The 21,591-nt window shown below is 46.4% G+C and overlaps 1 protein-coding gene across 1 annotated transcript in view; it reads right to left on the bottom strand.

The window, feature by feature from the left end:
* Positions 1-21,591, bottom strand: part of ACACB (acetyl-CoA carboxylase beta) — a 157,923-nt gene that overhangs the window by 127,365 nt on the left and 8,967 nt on the right. The window contains exon 2 of the mRNA XM_030821335.1: positions 2,152-2,813. Coding sequence (XP_030677195.1) covers positions 2,152-2,804 — 653 coding nt within the window. The 5' untranslated portion in view covers positions 2,805-2,813. The remainder of the gene's footprint in view (positions 1-2,151; positions 2,814-21,591) is intronic.

Below are 21,591 nucleotides of genomic sequence, written 5' to 3'. Positions count from 1 at the left end.
TACTGGGGCCTGGAGAGGTGAAGGGTCATGCCCAACGTCACACAGTAGGGGGTGGCAGAGCCAAAGGTTGAACCCTACTCCAGCTGACTCCACAGACTGTGCTCTTTGTACTAGATTCTGAGACTTTCTCTTCCCTTAACCCTTCTAGAAACTCAAATACTCTTCCCCTGAAAAGTTTCAGTATATGGAATACTTTCCTCCTCCTTTTTCTCTGTCTTCTACTTCTAGCTACCAGGGTTAAAACCAAGCTCATTGCCGGGCGCGGTGGCTCAAGCCTGTAATCCCAGCACTTTGGGAGGCTGAGGCGGGCGGATCACGAGGTCAGGAGATCGAGACCATCCAGGCTAACACGGTGAAACCCCGTCTTTACTAAAAATACAAAAAATTAGCCGGGCGTGTTGGCGGGCACCTGTAGTCCCAGCTACTTGGAGAGGCTGAGGCAGGAGAATGGCTTGAACCTGGGAGGCGGAGCTTGCAGTGAGCCGAGATCGCGCCACTGCACTCCACCCTGGGGGACAGAGCAAGACTCCGTCTCAAAAAAAAAAAAAAAAAAAACCAAGCTCACTGCTAACATAGAGGTGTATGGAAGACCACCTCTAGATTTTTCTAATTTGGGAGAGAGTACAGGAGATGTTTAAAAGAATAGCCAATAAAACTTCACTCCAGAGGAGAAAAACACACTGGAAGGAAGAAGTAGAACAATGAGAACAGAGGTTTCCCTCTGGCTGGTGAAGTTTTGGTTGGTGGCTCTTTTCTTCTCTCTGTTCTCCTATATTTCCCAAATTTTCTACCTGGAAGTGCTGTATTCCATTTGTAATTTGGGAGTGGCAGAGAAGGTGGATAACAGCAACATCAACAACAAAGCCACTGACTGCAGCCACTGGGATAGTCCCACCTGTTATGAACCTATAGGCATTCATTTCCAACAATCAAATTGATGGAGACCTTTAGAGTGTTTGAGTTTCTGCTTTTCAGGCATCACTGGGGTAAGGCTGGTTTTTCAGTTGTCAGTTACCTGCTGAATGAATGAATGAATGAATGGGCTGGGTGTGGTGGCTCTTGCCTATAATCCCAGCACTTTGGGAGACCGAGGATCGATTGAGTCCAGGAGTTGGAGACCAGCCTGGGCAATATGGTGAGATTCTCATTTCTATAAAAAATTTAAAAATTAGCTAGGTGTGGTGGTGCACACCTGTAGTCCCAGCTGCCCAGGAGTGGAGTGCACTGAGGTGGGAGGATTGCTTGAGCCCAGGAGTTTGAGGTTGCAGTGAGCTATGATCTTACCAGTACACTCAGCTAACAGAGTGACAGAGTAAGACTCTGTCTCAAAAAAAAAAAAATGGCAAAAAAAAAAAAAAATGAATGAATGAATCAATGTCTCTTCAGGAGGCAGAGAGAACTGCCCCTCCCTCTAGACTACCATCATCACTTGTGGCTCTTGCCAGCCTTGGCTCATTCAGCTTAAATTATAACTACACACAAGGTCATCTTCCCCAGCTAGGCTGAGGTCTTCTAGAAAGTCAGTTTCATGGCATCGAGCCCTGTGCATGCAGTAGATGCACAAGGAATTATTTCTTTCCTTTTTTTCTGTTTTGAGACAAGGTCTCACCCTGTCACCCAGGCTGGAGTGCAGTGACGTGATCTCAGCTCACTGCAACCTCAACCTCCTTGGTTCAAGAGATTCTCCCACCTCAGCCTTCCGAGCAGCTGGGATTACAGGCACACACCTGCATGCCTGGTGAATTTTTGTATTTTTAGTAGAAACGGAGTTTCACCATGTTGGCCAGGCTAGTCTTAAACTCCCGACCTCAAGTGATCTGCCTGCCTTGGCCTCCCAAAGTGCTGGGATTACAGGCATGAGCCACTGTGCCCAGCCTCAAGGAATGATTTTGAAAGGAGGGAAGGAGGGAAGGAGGGAAGGAGGAAGGAGGGAAGGAAGGAAGGAAGGAAGGAAGGAAGGAAGGAAGGAAGGAAGGAAGCAAGCAAGCAAGCTAGCTTCTGAGAAGGCTTGTATCTTCTCCTTTTGTGCATAGCCACCCTTGAAGCATTGGCATCAGCAAACGGCTTGACCAAGGTGGGCACGGGTTGGGAAGGGTGTGGACCCCACCTGAACTCTGCACTCCTCGGTTACAAGGAGAAAAGGCACATTACCTCATAGTGGGGATGCGGGTCTCCGCTTCACCTGTGGTCAGATAAGCCTCCAGGGACAGGGCCCCCAAGCTGGCCCGGCTGCCCTTCCGGGTAGACTCACGAGATGAGCCGGCAACAGAGTCCTCGTCGGAGGAGTAGTCATCAAAAGAGCCCAGGATAAAGTTGGTCATTAGCTGCCTCTTGATGTTTGCCTGCTTCTTGTCTTCTTTGGAGGGCGAGCCAGCTTGCTGGCCCTGGGGCCTGGCTGAGGAGGACAGGCCATTGGTATCTGGGGCCTCCAGACCTTGTGTCCCAGTCCCGTTGGCTTGAAGCTCTGGGGAGGGTGCTGCGTCACTGGAAGAAAGGGGGTTTCTTGGGGGCTTCTGGTGGGAGGGTGGTAGGGAGTTTCTCCGCCGACCAGCATCTTTGGGGCCTTTGTGGGAGGCTGGCTCGGCCTGGCTGGGAGTCTTGGGCAGAGAGTGGCCCTCCCCATTTCTCTGCGGTGTCTCTCCTGAGTTATCAGAGGCTAGAAAGGGCTCTTCGCTCGGGATGAAGTTTGCTTCTGATTTACTCTTGGTGATCGGCTTGGAGTCCGTCATGTTCCCCCAGATTTTTAACCAGGAAAAGGTCAGACAGGAGAAAATCAGACAAGATAGACAAAGAAGCAAGACCATTCAGAAAATCTGTAAGGAGAAAAAGAGAGACATTTTAGGATTTACATAATCAAGTGATTTCTCTCCTAAAGAAGCTAGTGGGGCAGGAGGCTGTTGGGGTGCTGTGTATTCCAGAAACGCTGGACGAGGGGAGAGATGGGGTTCTCCTCCCTGCTCTGCCTGAAACAGGCTTGGACATATTCCTTCACCCCTCTGGATCTTAGTTTCCTGCCAAGATTCAAGGAAGAACCTTGAGAACTGCTAAGTTAAAGAAGCCAATCACAAAAGGTCACATATTATAAGATTCCAAGTATATGAAGTGTGCAGAACAGGCCAATCTTGAGAGACAGAAAACAGATTAGTGGTTGCCAGGACCTAGTGGGATGGGGGTGATGGCTACAGGGTGTAAGGTTTCTGTTTGGGATGATGAAAGTGTTCTAAAGCAGATTGAGGTGATGGTTGTACAACTCTGTGAATACACTTAAAAAACATTGACTTGTCCTTTACATGAGTGGATTGTATGCCATGTGAATTATCTCTCAATAAAGCTGGGGTTTTTTTGTTTTTTTGTTCTGAGATGGAGTCTCGCTTTGTTGCCCAGGCTGGAGTGCAGTGCCGCAATCTCTGCTCACTGCAAACTCCGCCTCCTGGGTTCAAGCAATTCTGCCTCAGCCTCCTGAGTAGCTTGGGCTACAGGCATGCACCACCATGCCTAGCTAACTTTTGTATTTTTGTGGAGACAGAATTTCACCATGTTGACCAGGCTGCTCTCTAACTCCTGACCTTGGCTTCCCAAAGTGCTAGGATTACAGACGTGATCCACCGCGCCCAGCCAAAGCTGTTATTTTTTTTAAAAAGACTCTTAATTATATTCCACTTTATAAATGAAAGGGAATTGTTGCTTCTGTCATCATCATCATCATTCTAGTATTATTATCATATAGTCATTCATCATCACAGCCCTGGAGGGAGGAAGGGTGCCATCATCCCCAGTGTGGGGTATGCTTACAACTAGCATAGAAGCCCAACAAGCCTCAGGAGAGTGTTTTCTATTGCAGGGTCTAGACCAGTGCCTGGTATGCAATGAGGGCTTATGAGTGTGTATTGAAAGAATGAACCCAGGTATTCCAATCTCTAAGCCACACCTCTTTGTGTCACCCTAACTCTGCCCTACTAATGAGTAGATCATTGTTATTTGAAGGAAATCTTGTTTTAAAAATGAGCCCAGTGTGGTGGCTCATGCCTGTAATCCCAGCACTTTGGGAGGCTGAGGTGGGCAGATCACCTGAGGTTGGGAGTTTGAGACCAGCCTGGCCAACATGGTGAAACACTGTCTGTACTAAAACTACAAAAATTAGCTGGGCATGGTGGTGGGTGCCTGTAATTCCAGCTACTCAGGAGTCTGAGGCATGAGAATCACTTGAACCTGGAGGTGGAGGTTGCAGTGAGCCGAGATCACGCAACTGCATTCCAGCCCGGGCAACAGAGTGAGACTTTGTCTCAAAAAAAAAAAGAAAAAGAAAAAAGAAAAAGAAAAAGAAAAAGAAAAAGAAAAGAAAAGTCTGGGAGGCAGAGGTTGAAATGAGCTAAGATGGCACCACTGCACTCTAGCCTGGACAACGGAGTGAGACCCTATTTCAAAAAAATTTTTTAAATGGGACCTCTCTCTATGTGTTGAAATTTCTGAACCAATTTTGCCACAATTATATACTAGAAGCATTACAAAAGTAGGACCACAAAGCTCAGCAAGTCAATTTGGTATCTAAAAACTTTTTTTTTTTTTTTTTGAGTCAGAATCTCACTCTGTCACCCAGGTGGGAGTATAGTGGCATAATCTTGGCTCACTGCAACCTCTGCCTCCTGGGTTCAAGAGATTCTTGAGCCTCAGCCTCCCTAGTAGCTGGGATTTCAGGTGCCCACCACCATGCCCGGCTAATTTTTGTATTTTTTGTAGAGATGGGGTTTCACCATGTTGGCTAGGCTGGTGTCTAACTCCTGACCTCAAGTGATCCGCCCACCTCTGCCTCCCAAAGTGCTAGGATTACAGGTGTGAGACACTGCGCCCAGCCATAAAGCTTTTTCTTTTTAAATTTCAACACAATGTTTTTAAGGGAAGTGGAAAAGTTCTCAATATTTCCCAGAACTAAACAATCCAAGTACTTCTTACACACTTTCAGCAGCAGAATTTGCTGATTTGTTGCCAAGGCTATTTTCTAGGTAGTACACAGGGTCAGAAGGGTTTTTTCCTTTTGAGATCATCATTTTTTTTTTTTTAAAGAAAAGTCAGTCAAGGGTGGCTCAATGTCAGTGTAACATGCCACATTAATGGAACAAAGGAAAAAAAACCACATGATCATCTCAATTGATTCAGGAAAAGCATTTGACAAAATCCAATACCCTTTCATGATAACAACATTCAGAAAATTAGGAACAGAAGGGAACTGCAACTTAATAAGGTACATTTATGAAAAATCCACAGCTAACATCATACTAAATGGGGAAAGACTGATAGCTTTAACCAGGAATAAGACAAGGATGCCCGCTTTTACCGATGCTGTTCAACACTGTACTGGAATTTCTAGACAAAGCAATTAGACAATAAAATGAAATAAAAGACATCCAGATTAGGAAGGAAGAAGTAAAGCCACCTCTATTCACAGATTACATGGTCCTATATGTAGAAAATGCCAGATAATACACACACAGAAAACCTTGGTATTGTAGAGGTAATAAGAATAATTAAGCAAAGTTGCAGGATACAAGATAAATACACAAAAATAGTTGTGTTTCTATATACCAGTGGTAAATAATCTGAAAAGGAAATTAAGAAAACAATTCCATTTATAATAGCATTCAAAAGAATAAAACACCTAGAAATAAATACGTTTAATTTCAATGTTTCCTTTTTCTATTATTGCCTATCACACTTGTTTCCTACCTAGGAATAAATTTAACCAAAGAAGTGAAAGACCTGTACACTGAAAACTACAAAACATTACTAAAAGAAATTAAAGAAGAATTAAATAAATGGAAAGACATACCTTGCTCCTGGATTGGAAGACTTATTGTTAAGATGTCCATATTATCCAAAGGAATATACAGATTTATATGGAATTTCAAGAGGTCCCAATCAGCCAAAACAATCTTAAAAAATACATTTGAAGATTCACATTTCCCAATTTCAAAACTTACTACAAAGCTACAGTAAACAACATGGTATTTGGCATAAGATAGACATATAGATCAATGGAATAGAAACCTATACATCTATGGTCAATCTATTTTTGACATGGATATCAAGACCATCCAATGGAGAAAGAATTATCTCTTCAGGCTGGCCGCGGTGGTTCACGCCTGTAATCCCAGCACTTTGGGAGGCCGAGGCAGGCGGATCACGAGGTCAAGAGATCAAGACCATCCTGGCCAACACGGTGAAATCCCGTCTCTACTAAAAATACAAAAAAAATTAGCCAGGCATGGTGGCAGGCGCCTGTAGTCCCAGCTACTCGGGAGACTGAGGCAGGAGAATGGCATGAACCCGGGAGGCAGAGCTTGCAGTAAGCCGAGATTGCACCACTGCACTCCAGCCTGGGCGACAGAGCAAGACTCCGTTTCAAAAAAAAAAAAAAGTATTATCTCTTCAATACCACATGGTGCTGGAACAACTGGATTTCCACATGCACAAGAATAAAAAGTTGGACCCCTACTTCATACCACATACAATTGTTAACTCAAAATGGATCAAAGACCTAAATATAAAAGCTAAAACCACAAACCTCTTAGAAGAAAACATAGAAGTAAATCATCATGACCTTGGATTTGTCAATTGATTCTTAGATATGACACCACAAGCATGAGCAACATAAGAAAAAATAGGTAAATTGGACTTTCATCAAGATTAAAAGCTTTCGTGAATCATAGGATGCTATCAAGAAAGCGAAAAGATAACCTACAGAATGGGAGGACCATTTGCAAGCCATATATCTAATAAGAGTCTAGTGCCCAGAATGTGTAAAGAACTCCTAAAACTCAACAACAAAAAGACAACCCAATTTTTAAGTGGACAAAAGACTTGGATAGACATTGCTCCAATGAAGATATACAAATGGTCAATAAATAGATGAAAAGATATTCAACATGCTTAGGCATCAGGAAAATGCAAATCATATAATCACAGTGAGATACCACTTCACATGCACTGGGATGGCTATAACCCAAAAGAGAGAGAGAGAGAATAACAAGTGTTGGTGAAGAGGTACAGAAATTGGAACTCTTAACCATTGTCAGTAGGAATTTAAAATGGTGGAGCTGTTGTGGAAAAGAGTTTGGTGGTTCTTTAAAAAGTTGAACATAGAATTATCATATGATCCAGCAATCTCACTCCAAGGTATATCCCAAAAGAATTGAAAACAACGACTCAAACAAATACATAGCAGTACTATGGGTATCTTTCTGATGCCCAAGCCTTGTTCTTAACCCAGGATTTCTCAACTATGGCACTACTGATATTTAGGGCTGGAAAATTCTTTGTGTTGGGGGCTGTCCTGTGCATTATAGTATGTAGAGCAACACCCTTGACCTCTGCCTGTTTGATGCCAGTAGCATCTACCTCCATCAGCTGGAACAACCAAAACATCTCCAGACATTGACAAATGTCCCACGGGAGGCAAAACTGCCCTTTGGTTGTGACTCTCTGGTCTCAACCCCTCTGCCTAGTCCCTGCCTTCCCATCTCCTTTTGCCTCTGAATGGTGAGCTAGGAAACTCTGGGGACAAAGTCTATTTCATACTTTTACTATTTCTCTTGCACACAATAAATTCTCAAGAAAATCTTTAAAATTGTCTGCAAGAAAGGTCCGAGTCCTGAAACAGCTGGTTCACACATGCCCTCAGGAAAAATTTTGAAATTAACAACAGGCAGAGAACATTGCCAAAAATGTTGCAAAAGCTATCCTGGCTTTCCCAGAGGCCCAATAGATTAAATCCTACATCCTCCCCAGGAAAGGAGGGCATATGGGGCCCCTCTAAACCTGACCCCTGCTGAGTGGCCACTCCCTCTCATGCCCTCTGCTGGCCACAGTGGCCAAATGCTTTAGAAATTCGGCAGTCCACTCCCTTGGGGCCCTTTGCCCAGTCCATCCTGGCCTGGGAGGCCTGGATACAGACTTCCATCATGGTGACACAGACAACATGGCATGGAAGTCGCTTGTTCGGTTGTCTGTTCTCCTGACTGACTGGGTGGTGCTTGGGGACATAGACCAAGTGTCATTCATTTTGGATCCTGGTACCCAGCTTGGTGCCTGGCACAGAGTAAGAGCTCAAAAACTGTGTGTAAGGTGGGGGCGATGGCTACGTCTGTAATCCCAATACTTTGGGAGGCCAAGGCGGGAGGCTCACTTGAGCCTGGGACATCAAGACTACAGTGAGCCATGATTGCACCAATGCACAGCCTGGGCAACCAAGTGAGATCCTGTCTCAAAAAAACAAAACAAAACAAATGAAAAAAAACTGTGTGCTTAAAAAATAAAATTTTATATATATATATATATATATACACACACACACACATTGAGCACCAACCAATGTCTTGAACCAAGCTGGAATTTTGATTTTTAAAGTTCTCATTTCTGAAACTGCATTCAGGAACACCAAGAGAATGAGGCAAGTATCTCCATGACCGTTTTGAAAGAAAGGGCTGAAGAGAACAACTCATACAAATGCGACCAATCTTAGGCAAATTTTAAATGTGCACATTTGAAATTGTGAGATATAAGAAACAGCAGGTGCATAAAATTGATAGGGTGGGTATCCCCCTACCCCAGTTAAAAAATGCTTGAATTATTGCTTAGAAAAGTGCAGCATCAAGGCCAGGCACGGTGGCTCATGCCTGTAACCCTAGCACTTTCAGAGGCCAAGGCGGGCAGATCTCTTGAGCTCAGGAGTTTACAACCTGCCTGGGCCAACATGGCGAAAGCCAGTCTCTACAAAAAATATAAAAATTAGCCATGGGCAGTGGTGTGTGCCTGTAGTCCCAGGTACTTGGGAGGCTGAGGCAGGAGAATTGCTTGAGCTCAGGAGGGGGAGGTTGCAGTGAGCCAAGATCACGCCACTGCACTCCAGCCTGGGCAACGAGAGAGAGAGAGAGAGAGAGAGAGAGAGAAAGAGAAGTGCAGCATCAAGACAAAAATGTGCTACAACGGTTGTGAATTATGAGGTGTGAGAATACATTGTTTACATTGATTCCTGTTGGAAAGCCAATCAAATTATGCAAGTTTTTCATGATGTAAGTTCTTTTTTTTTTTTTTTTTTTTTGAGACGGAGTCTTGCTCTGTCATCCAGGCTGGAGTGCAGTGGCGCAATCTCGGCTCACTGCAAGCTCCGCCTCCTGGGTTCACGCCATTCTCCTGCCTCAGCCTCTCCGAGTAGCTGGGACTACAGGCACCCGCCACCGCGCCCGGCTAATTTTTTGTATTTTTAGTAGAGACGGGGTTTCACCGTGGTCTCGATCTCCTGACCTCGTGATCCACCCGCCTCGGCCTCCCAAAGTGCTGGGATTAACAAGCGTGAGCCACCGCGCCCGGCCGCATGATGTAAGTTCTTCAGGAACTTGCTTAGAAAATCCTGGCTGGCTGGACAAATGGATGGCAGATTAACTACAGATAGAAGGATGAGTAGGTGGTGCGTGGGGAGAGAAGGTGAGTGGATGAGTCGATGGGCAAGATGGTTAGACACACGCATGGCAGGTGATAGAGGGATGGCAGGTAAAGCTGCAAGCTGTACAGCAGAGGCTCTGATGAATGCAGTGGCCAGCTCTTCTCCCCAGTTCAGCCCTTCTCTCACTCTGCAAATCCTTTACAATCTGTTATTCTGTTGGATCTAATCCCCCAAACCTTCCTTGCCAGGGTTACCTACATGAAAAACCTCAGAGCCTTTCCCTTTTCTTTGTGGAGTAATGACATGGGACCCAAAGGTCACCCCACACAAGAAATTTTCCTAAGTGAATACACAGAGACAAATCGGGGAACTATTTGAGAAAGCTACAGAAGAAACTCTCTGAGCCTCAGTTTCCTCATCTATAAAATGGGGATACGAATTCTCACCCCATTCACCTCACTGCTGCTCTCTGCATAACATCTGTACCTATATAGCAACCACCCATATAAGCCATCAAATTTGTGGAGTGTCTTCAAGCTCCCAAGACCCTCACCACCACCTCCCTCCAATCCTCAAAACACCCCCATGGGACCAGGCGTGATGGCTCACACCTGTAATCCCAGCAATTTTGGAGGCTGAGGCAGGTGGATCACCTGAGGTCAGAAGTTTGAGACCAGCCTGGCCAACAAGGTGAAACCTCATTCTACTAAAAAATACAAAAATTAGCTGGGCATGGTGGTGCACGCCTGTAATCCCAGCTACTTGGGAGGCTGAGGCAGGAGAATCACTTGAACCCAGGAGGCACAGGTTGCAGTGAGCTCAGATCACACCACTGCACTCCAGCCTGGGTGACAGAGTGAGACTCCATCTCAAAAAAAAAAAAAAAAGGAACAACCCAATGGACGTTATTATTGTCATTGTCATTATTTGACTTCCATTTTACAGCTTGGTAAACTGTGGATCAGTAACTTTCCCTTGCTCATACCTTTTCCAGTGTCCCACCACCGCAGTGGAGATAAGTAAATTCCATAAGGCAGCAGGTGGTACAAGGAGTGTGTAGATACGATCCTAAAAGCAGACAGACACCTGGCTGTGTACCTTTAAGACACAGCCACAGATGGACACGTAAACTAATGGTGCCAGACGGGGGTTGGGGGGGCCGTGGTCGAGAATGAGCACTGATCATGCAGTTTGATTCCATGAGCAGGAAAGGCCAGATGAGCCCTTCCAGTGAACCTCTGTGGATGCTATCATGACAAGCTGCTGCCCTTCGCTGAAATAATCCAACCCGACCTGAAAACCAGGTGCCAGACAAAGCTATTCTTATGTCTTGCAAACCTAACCCAAGCAACAGCTGCCTGGTGAAAGAGCGATCGTGGCCTTCACCACAATGAACGCAAGAAACTGCTCAGTCCTGGTAAGTGCTGGCCAGTCACCAGGCAAGGGCAGGGAAAAAACGGGAGTCAAGAGTCTGTTTTCCAGTACCTCCCCCCCTCCAACACAGTACACTCATCCCCATGCCTGGTGAGGTCTTTGAAGGACAGAGGGGACAGAATGTCAGCATCCAGCAATCCCCATCCATGCTTGGATTTTTCCTCCCACCAAGATTAACTCCCCAGCACTTGTTGCCACTTACCGTCACTGGGGATGCAGCCACCAGCTCCATTCTTGAGTGAGGCTGACAGGCGCCCACAGGGTGACTAAGGGAACCCAGCTGGCAGAGTGTCACCTTTCAGCAGAAGGCTGGTGGCGTGCATCATGCCATGGGGGCGGGGCTTGGACCGGCCAGCACTCTGACATGGGTGAGCATTCCCCAAAGTTGGCAGTGCAGCATGCCTTTATCTGTCAGCCGTAAATTTAAGCCATTTCAAAGGTCCTCACTCAGCCTTCTCCTGACCTCAAGCTTAGGTAGTTAAGAGGCTATCTGCGCTCCCAGGGGCTTCGTGGGCTCGAGGGCCACCTCCCTCCGGCTTGCCACATTTCTGTACTTAGCCCTACTTCACTGCTCATGCAATTGCCCTCTTGCCCAACTCTCCATCTCTGGAATAGGCTTTAAACAGTCCTGTAATCACAACAGCCCTGGGTGGACAGGAAAACAACATCGACAGATGTTCCAAGGGGTTCATCTATCAGACGCCTGTCCAGAAGGGAGGGTGAGACTCAGCACAACTTGTGTTTGGCCATACTGGGCACGAATGGCCAGCTGGACACACAGGTCAGCCCAGGCAGGAAAGAGAAGCAACAGTATCGGGACGAAGAGGGTGTGGTCAGGGGCCCTCCAGCAAGTTGCACAATGTCCTTTCGCAAATTCAGAGATAATTAAACTGATGGGGACAGGCCAAGTGTGGCTGCCAGGGCGTAAGAGGCTGACTGGTGGACACCTTCACCTGCACTCGGCCTGCAGGTCCGGGGTGTCACAGATCAGAGTGTTTCTCAAAAGCCACCTGCTGCAACCTACAGCTGAATGCGGGGAAGCACAAGGATCATCAAGTCCAGTGTGCTTGTTTTGTAGATGAGCAAATGGTGGCCAGGAGCAATTAGCCACACAGCCAAAGACTGGGACCAACCAAGATCCCCAGCTCCGGGCCAGTTCTTCCACTATATTGAGGCATGATTGGCGGCCAAAGTTGACTGTCACCGGGCACCTTGTTTGGTCCCCTAGAAACTGATCTGGGTTCACATGTCAGTTCTGCCACTTACAAGCTGGGGAAGGCTTGGACAAGTTAAATGCCCTGTCTGATCATCAGTCTCCTCATCTGCAATATGGGGATAAGGATGGTACCTACATCATTGCTGGGCTGTTAAGAGTTCAATGAGTTCATCCCCCCTGGGGCACTGAGTGCAGTGCTGGATGCAGTTGGGCTGTACACATCTGAGCCATCAGCATTCACCATCTGTACTCAGAGCACCACGGGCAGTGTGAGCCACCACTCCAGGACTCTGCCACCAACAGACAGTGTGATCTTGAACAAATCACCTCTCCTCTCCAAACCTCAGTGTCCCCATCTAGAAAAGGGGCAAAATACCCAGCCTCGCCTACCTCACCTGCCTTATTGTGAGAATCAACCAAGATTCATGTAGTCACCCAACACCAAATAGAGCCTTCCCCTTCTTGGTGCACCAAACAGAAAGAACCAGGCAGGTGATAGTGATTGCGGCTTCTGCTGTGAGCATCTTCCTCCACTCATGGACAGAAAGGATTCACATCTGGTTCGCAGCACCTGTCAGTCCTGGTTAGGTGTCAGAGCCACTCTCTAAGGATCGGCCAGCCCAGGCAGGACATGCAGATCCCCCCATCAAGGACAGCTTCCCAGGCCTGCAGCCTAGAACTCTTTGACGGGGCAGAGGGGATGGTGCCCTGCAGGGGCAGGCATTTTTCCAAAGGGGAAAGTCTCTGGGCTTTCAGCAGCATGGACCAGGCTGAATTAACATCCTATCTGTTCCCTGATCCAATGAGGATGCTCCTAAGGACTCTGGGTGTGTTTGGGGGCCCAGGGAGACCATTTTTTAGGTTATTTCAACAGAGGGTTATTTTTTTAATGCCCACATAGGGGTTGAAGAAGGGAAGAAAGGAAATGTTAGGGAGTGTTGCAGGGAAGAGGAAGTGATTCCTAATAAGTCATGACAAGTGTTTTTCTGTGTCACTGGCATGTGTGTGGGCTATGACAGCCACTGTGCTAAGAGCTTTACATGCAGGGTCCTGCTCCTTTCACAGGCAAGAAAACCAAGGCTCAGTCACTCCTAAGCCCACACTTTAAGACCCACGTGGCCTCACTTTGGAGTCTGAGCTCCTAATTCTCACACTCTCCTGCTCTACACGCAGAATTTCTGTCCACAAACTCTAGAAAAGGGCCTAAGTGACTGTCATCGTCACTGCCTTGTTTTTTAGAGTTGTGGGCTTGTTTTTAAATCTGTATCCATTCTTTTTTATTTATTTATTTATTTTTGAGACAGGGTCTTGCTTTGTCACCCAGGCTGGCCTCCAGTGATCCTCCCACTTTGGCCTCCCAAAGTGTTGGCATTACAGGCCTGAGCCACTGTGCCTGGCTTGTGTCCAGGCCACAAATAAATAAGCAATGTTTATTTGTCAATTAATAATTTATTAAGTTGACCAGACACAGTGGCTCATGCCTATAATTCCAGCACTTTGGGAGGCCAAAGTGGGAGGATCGTTTGCGCCCAGGAGTTCAGGACCAGCCTGGGTAACATAGCGAGACCCTCTCTCAGAAAACAAATTAATTAATTAAATTGGGGAAAAAAAGTCCATCTATTATTGCTTTTAAAAAAAAAAAGAAAGCAACAAAAGTACTTCTGTAGACTTTGGGTTCTTCTTCTTGGAAAGACTTTGGGGGAGATAGGTATGTTCTGCCCAAATAAAGAAAAACTTTTAAAGTTAAAATCTAATTACTGACTGGGTGCAGTGGCTCATGCCCGTAATCCCAGCACTTTGGGAGGCTGAGGCAGGCGGATCACTTGAGTTCGGGAGTTCAAGACCAGCCTAGCCAACATAGTGAAACCCCATCTCTACTAAAAACACAAAAAATTAGCTGGCCGTGGTGGGGGATGCCTGTAATCCCAGCTACTTGGGAGGCTGAGGCGGGAGAATCACTTGAACCCAGGAGGTGTAAGTTGCAGTGAGCCAAGATCGTGCCATCACACTCCAGCCTGGGCAACAAGAGTGAAACTCTGTCTAAAAAAAAAAAAAAAAAGAAAAGAAAAGAAAAGAAAAAAAGAAAAAAAAAGACCAAAAAAATTAGCCAGGTGTGGTGGCAGGCAGCAGTAATCCCAGCTACTTGGGAGGCTGAGGCAGGAGAATCACTTGAACCTGGGAGGTGGAGCTTGCAGTAAGCCGAGATCATACTACTGCACTGCAGCCTGGGCGACAGAGCCAAACTCTGTAAGATCTAATTGCTAGAATCTCAGAATCAGGAAAAGCCGCATCTAGAAGGCAGTTCAGAGAGGATACTTCTGGGTTGGAGACAGACGTGAGGCAGAGCAAAAAGTAAAGAACATCTGCACTGGGACTTTGAAGGTTGAATAGGAGCTCACCAGGCTGCCAAGGGAGCAGGACATCTCAAGCAGAATTTACTCTTGGGGGCCAGGCGCGGTGGCTCACGCTTGTAATCCCAGCACTTTGGGAGGCCGAGGTGGGCGGATCATGAGGTCAGGAGATCGAGGCCACGGTGAAACCCCGTCTCTACTAAAAATACAAAAAAAAATTAGCCGGGCGTGGTGGCGGGCGCCTGTAGTCCCAGCTACTCGGAGAGGCTGAGGTGGGAGAATGGCATGAACCCCGGAGGCGGAGCTTGCAGTGAGCCGAGACTGCACCACTGCACTCCAGCCTGGGCGACAGAGCGAGACTCCGTCTCAAAAAAAAAAAAAAAAAAAAAAAGAATTTACTTTTGGGGACTCTGCCAAAGCTCCTAAAGCAGGAGCTGTGATTAGCAAATCGGCTATGTTGTGAAGGATGATCCTTTAAGATTTTTGCATCTGAAGAAGATACGTGACAACTTTTAGCTGGCAGTGGAGGGAGGTCTACCCTCCCTGTGAACTGTAAGACTTGAAAAGGCACACCCCTAGTGTGATCCAAGAACCTCGCCTTCCCCTGCAACTGTGCTTGACGGCACTGGTGACACACCATGCTCCCTTACCCCAGAGGAACGAATGTTCTGGGACGGCAAAATAATTGCAACCGTCATCTCTAGGAATCTAGGGAGTGAGTCTGCTCCCTGACACTCCCTGACTGCAAATACTAAGAACTTTCTTCCTTTTTTTTTGAGGCAAATTCTGGATCTATCACCCAGGCCGGAGTGCAGTGGCATGATCTTGGCTCACTGCAACCTCTGCCTCCCAGGCTCAAGCCATCCTCCCACCTCAGCCTCCAGAGTAGCTGGGACTACAGGCATGTGCCACCATGCCCAGATAATTTTTGTTTTTTTGTTTTTTTGTTTTTTGTAGAGACAGGATCTCACTTTGTTGCCCAGGCTGGTCTTGAACTCCTAAGAGCTTTATCCTAATAATTAATAATACCAATAATGCCTTCCATTATAAGCATCTTGTTTACACATATCCCATTTCACACATGAGAATTCAATGTCCAGAGAGGTGGAGTGACTTGTTTGAAGTCACACCAGCTTGGAGGTATACATGGCATTCAACCCTGGGCTACCTGACTCTAAAGCTAGATTTGTCATAGGTGGAGGTGACCAGGTCGTTGATTCAATTGTTTAATGGGCTACCCTATTGGATTGGTGGAATCAGAGCCTGAAAAAGACACCCAAAGAGGGTCAGCAGTTTTCAAACTTACAACAAGTCAGACCATCTGGGTCTTCAGAGAATCCCAGCCAGTACTGCTAGAGTAAGCAAAAGATTATTACATCTCTGGTTTTGTGCCAAATCCCAAACCACTCCATCCTAGAGTTGAATACGGGTGTACAGCATTCAAGGCCTCTGATTTTGGAACAACTTCAGGGAGCAAAACATATTTAAGAGAAGTCTGTACATTTCAGCTTCTCCCTCAGCCAGGAAATTACTCAAATGATTGAGTCTCCCAGGGCTCTCTGAGAGTATAGACCCAGAAAGATGCACATCCACAATGCCTGGTACACTGTAGGTGCTCAATTAATGCCTGTTGAGACAAACCAAACTTTTTTCTTTCTTTTTTTTTTTTTTTTTTTTTGTGTGTAGAGATAAGGTCTCTCTCTGTCACCCAGGCTGGAGTCCAGTGGCACAATCATAACTGACTGCAGCCTCGAACTCCTGGGATCAAGCAGTCCTCCTGTTTTAGCCTCCCAAATAGCTGGGACTACAGGTGCACACCATGACACCTAATCTTTTTTATATTTTGTAGAGATAGGGTCTTTCTATGTTGCCCAGGCTGGTCTTGAACTCCTGTCCTCAAGCAATCTTCCCACCTCTGCCTCCCAAAGTTCTGGGATTACAGGCATAAGCCACCATTTGAACCACCATGCCTGGTTCAAATCAAATTCTTGATGTGGTGAATCTGCCATCCCAAGCAAAACTGGCCTGAAGGGTTCCAGATCGGCCCCTGCCTTGAAGGAAGGTAAGAGGAGCCGTTTCTCCACCTCCAATGGAAAACGTTCCGCCGTCTAAAGGCCTGTCTGTCTGATCTGTTCGGCTAGCCTCTCACTTGAATTATCCCTGCAGAAATTGTTGAAGTCTGCTGTTCAGCTCTCCTAAGTTCTGGTCCTTGCCATCTTCACAGGTGGAATCCTATCCTCCTTCCCCTCTTCCCCTGCTGTGCTGTGAATTTGCCTTCTTCAGCCATTCACTCATTCATTAGCAGATATTTCCTGAGCACCTGCCAGGTGTGGTACAGGCTGCTGGAGACATGGAGCAAACAAGACAGGAATGGCCCAGCCCTGCCCTCGTGGGTTTATGATCTCACTGGGAAGCAAATAAAATCACAAACCTAAGGGCACAACCAGGAGAATCGCCATGAACTCATGATGGATCAGGTTTTGCACCAAAATGTAAGTCATTTTTGAGTGTGAAACCAAGAACCCTCTGGGCGACACAGTGCATTGGTTGGAGCACGAGATCTGGATTCAGGTTCTATTTCTGCTGTTCATTTCCTGTGTGACCTTGAACAAGTTTCCTCACCTCTCTGAGCTTGGGTTTTCTCATGTATACAATGATAAGGAAGTCTTCCTCATACAGTTTTGGAGTTTAAGTAAACGAATACAGATCAAGTCATTGACGAAAGAGTGTGCTACCATTTATGGTGCTCTCCAGCATGTACCAAGCATTGTGCTAAGTGATTTACCTAAGATCAAATTCAAGCCACATTTATATCTCACTTGGGCCACTGCACAAGTCTCTTGACCCGTCTCTCTCGCCCGGTCTTGTCCCTCCAGTTCATTATGCACAGAGAAGCCAAAGCGATCTTGTAAAAATTCCACAGACATCATTAGTGTCCAGATTATGATGTCTCTAAGAACATTTCCCACTGAAAGGAACCAGGACTCCTTGGAGAAATGGCTGATTCTAGGGCTGGGGCAGAAATGTACATGATGAGCTGAGATATCTTCTTGCCTGAAAACGAGGACCCTCCAGGGGCATGGGCTGCCAAAGAGAGGCTGCAAACGGATGATGACTGCAGTGGATTGAAACACATCAAAATAGCTTTCAAAACCATAAGGTCGTAACACCACTCAAAACAAAAACAACTCGTTCATACTTTTCATGGCTGCTAGGGCCACTCATTACTCTGAAAATAGACTTAGCCCTGCCCACACACAAAAAGAGGACATAATCAACCATGTACTCTGCCTTTCAGGGACTGTATTTCAGGGTAAGCAAATGCTTGAGGAAAGTCATGTGGTAGAGAACAATGAGAGTTGGGCCGGGCACAGTGGCTCATGCCTGTAATCCCAGCTCTTTGGAAGGCCAAGGCAGGAGTATCACTTGAGCTCAGGTCTGAGACCAGCCTGGGCAACATAGTGAAACCTCATCTCTATCAAAAATACATAAAATTAGCCAGGCATGGTGGCGAGCACCTGTGGTCCCAGCTATGCAAGAGGCTGAGGCAGGAGGATCGCTTGAACCTGAAAAGTTGAGGTTGCAGTGAGCCAAGATTGTGCCACTGCACTCTAGCCTGGGTGACAGAGAGAGACCCTGTCTCAAAACAAACAAACAAACAAAACCAGAAACAACAACAACAAAAAACAAGAGCTAATAAGCACAGAAAGATTGATGGAAGTAGAAAATCACTATAGTAATGAAACAATAATCTGGGCTTTGCTCATCAGCAGGCTGTAAAGTCATTTGGCAAGAGGGTGATAGGGAACTTTACGACGGAGGTCAGACTGATACCCTAAACTCACTAATGAACCAACATCACTAAAAGTGGGCTAGCCGAACTTTATGTTCTTGACTTGATGCAAGAGAAGACAGAAAAACACCTTCAAAGTATTCCTGCCAAGGATCTGCACCTGAATTGATTCAAGCCTCTTGACCTAGTACTTATTTATAGGTACAGAAGAACATGTTAGATGACACTTGGAAGATGCAATCAGCCAAATCCAGAATATGGAAAATTCTACGGGACAAATGACCCAGTTTCAATAAGTAACTGGCATTTAATAAAGGGAGTTGCTGATTATTACAGATGAGAAGAGACTTAAGAGAACCCCTGTGGGTCCTCATTTGAAGAAAACGGTTCAAAGACATCTCTGAGACACCTGGAGGACAGTCAGCATGAACTAGGTACTAGATTAAGGAATTATCATTCATTCTGTTAGATAGACATAATTATGGCAATGGCTTAAAAAAAAAAAAACTTGTGTCTTTTAGAGATGTGTGCTAAAGTATTATGGGGAAAACAGTGTAATATCTGGCTGTGAGAATTGCTTGAAAATACTCTGGGGGCCAGATGCAGTGGCTCACATCTATAATCCCAGCACTTTGGGAGGCCAAGGCAGGAGGATTGCTTGAGCCCAGGAGTTTAAGACCAGCCCGAGCAACATGGCAAACCCTATTACCTAAAAAAAAAAAAATTAGTCAGGCGTGGTGGCGTGTCCCTGCAGTCCTAGCTACTCTGGAGGCTGAGATGGGAGCCCAGGGTAGTAGAGGCTGCAGTGAGCTGAGATTGTGCCACTGCACTCCAGCCTGGGCAACAGAGCGATACTCTGTCTCTTTTTTTTTTGAGACAGAGTCTCACTCTGTCACCCAGGCTGGAGTGTAGTGGCACAATTTCGGCTCACTGCAACCTCTGCCTCCCAGGTTCAAAAGATTCTCCTGCCTCAGCCTCCTGAGTAGTTGGGATTACAGGTGCATGCCACCAGGCCCGGCTAATTTTTATATTTTTTGTAGAGATGGGGGTTTTTCCATGTTGGCCAGGCTGGTCTCAAACTCCTGGCCTCAAGCGATCTCAAACTCCTGGCCTCAAGCGATCTGCCCGCCTCGGCCTCCCAAAGTGCTGGAATTACAGATGTGAGCCACCATGCCCGGCTTAAGACCCTCTTAAAATAAACAAACAAACAAAACTCTGGAACTCTAATTAATGATATGCATGTTGAAGTATTCAAGGATAAAGACACTGATATCTGCAATTTACAGGTGACAAATACAGAAAAATGGTAATGGCAGAATCTAATCAGGGGTATATGGGCACCCACTGTAAAATTCTTTCAACTTGTATGCTTAAAAAAAATTTTTTTTTTTTTTTGAGATGGAGTCTCCGCCCTGTCGCCCAGGCTGGAGTGCAGTGGTGCGATCTCTCAGCTCACTGCAAGCTCTGCCTCCCGGGTTCACGCCATTCTCCTGCTTCAGCCTCCCCAGTAGCTAGGACTACAGGCGCCTGCCACCATGCCTGGCTAATTTTTTGTATTTTTAGTAGAGACGGGGTTTCACCATGTTAGCCAGGTTGGTCTCGATCTCCTGACCTCGTGATCCGCCCGCCTCCGCCCCCCAAAGTGCTGGGATTACAGGCGTGAGCCACTGCACCCGGCCTAAATTTTTTTTATAATAAAATGTTGGGGGAATAATATAAGGAAAATGGGTATAGGAAGATGAAACTAGAAGGGCAGAAAGGCAATGGTTATTGAAGCTGGCTGATGAATGCACTGGGGGACCACTGTGCTATTTACTCTGCTTCTGAAGGTGTTAAAAAAAAGGTCAACTTTTTTTCCTATACCAAAAAGTCAAAAAGTTCATAAAGTACAATTCAAGTACCCACTAGCTGATTGAAACCTGAATATTAATAGCTAATACTTATGAGTACTAATTTGTGCTAGGCTCTGTATTCAGCATCTTTTTTTTTTTTTTTTTTTTTGAGACAACATCTGACTCTGTTGCCTAGGCTGGAGTGCAGTGGCACAATCATAGCTCATTGCAGCCTTGAATTCCTAGGCTCAAGCAATGCCCCTCCTCGGCCTCCCAAAGCACTGGGATTATAGGCATGTACCACCACGCCCAGTGAAATTTTTTATATTTTGTAGAGACAGGGACTCAAGCAACCCTCCCGCCTTGGCCTCCTAACGCACTGGGATTACAGGCATGAACCACCATACCCGGCCTATATAAAGCATTTTATAATCATTGTCTCATTCCACCTTGTGAGACCAGTACCAGGGGAAGCCTTGTTTTATTGATGAGGAAGTTCTGGGTTCGAGAAGTTGAAGCGCTGCAAAGTCACTCACCTGGGTAGTAAGCAGATGAACTGAATTTCACCTTTTCAATGATTGCTCACTGCACACCTTCCCATGGTCTACATGGCCCTGGCAAACCGGCCTCTGCCACACTGGCCCCTCTACATTCCTCTGCACATGCTGCCTGGAATGTTCTGGAATGTTCTTCCCCTCCCTGCCCCCACTTCTGTCCTTTGCATGGTTATCTCTTGCTCTTTTTCTGATGGTTGGCTTCAGTGTCCCCACCTCAAACTCACCCTGATACTCAGTGGTCTTATTCTATAGGACACGTGCCATTCATCACATGCTGACCTGACTCTGTGCATTCACCAATGAGTTTATGCCTCTTCTCCACTGGAATAGAAGCTTCCTAAGGGCAAGTACTGGCTCTGTCTTGCTCTGGGCTCTCCAGCACAGTGCCTAGCACACAGAAGCATTAGGGTCAGTGAACACTTGCTGGAGGCCTGCACCCAGCTCAGATGTGTCTGTGCCACCCCCACCCCTGCTGCCTACCTGGGGAATCCTCCTGCTCCACTGAGTCCTTGGGGCTGGGAGTGTCCAGGTGAGGCCCTGGGCACAGGCATCTGCACAGCTGTTGAACCCCTGCTGCCTGCTCCCTCATACTGCTGTATGAGAGCTGCCAGAGACACCATGGAACACCATGCTCTTGCTCTATGCCCCACAGTTCCCTGACCTCTTCCTCCTGGCACTCATCATAGGTTGTAGTTATGTGGGTCATTATTACACATCTACCAGTGTCCCCCACTAGAAGGTAAGATCTGTGAGAGCAGGCAAGGCTTAAAACCCAGAGGCGCACAGATTTATCATCAATTTCTGACTTCATCTCCCCCCACCACTTCCCCAGTCTATTTGTGACTCTGAAAATAGGGTTCTTTTGTAACTCCAGTATAGATACACTGGGAGGCATATAGTAGTCCCTCAAGGAACCCATAAAAGCATGTTGAATAAGAATGAAAGCTGGCAGGTGTGGTCTCTCATGCCTGT

This window comes from Nomascus leucogenys, chromosome 10 (assembly GCF_006542625.1).
Source record: "Nomascus leucogenys isolate Asia chromosome 10, Asia_NLE_v1, whole genome shotgun sequence".
Lineage (NCBI taxonomy): Eukaryota > Metazoa > Chordata > Mammalia > Primates > Hylobatidae > Nomascus > Nomascus leucogenys.
This window is presented reverse-complemented; position numbering and strand designations above follow the sequence as displayed.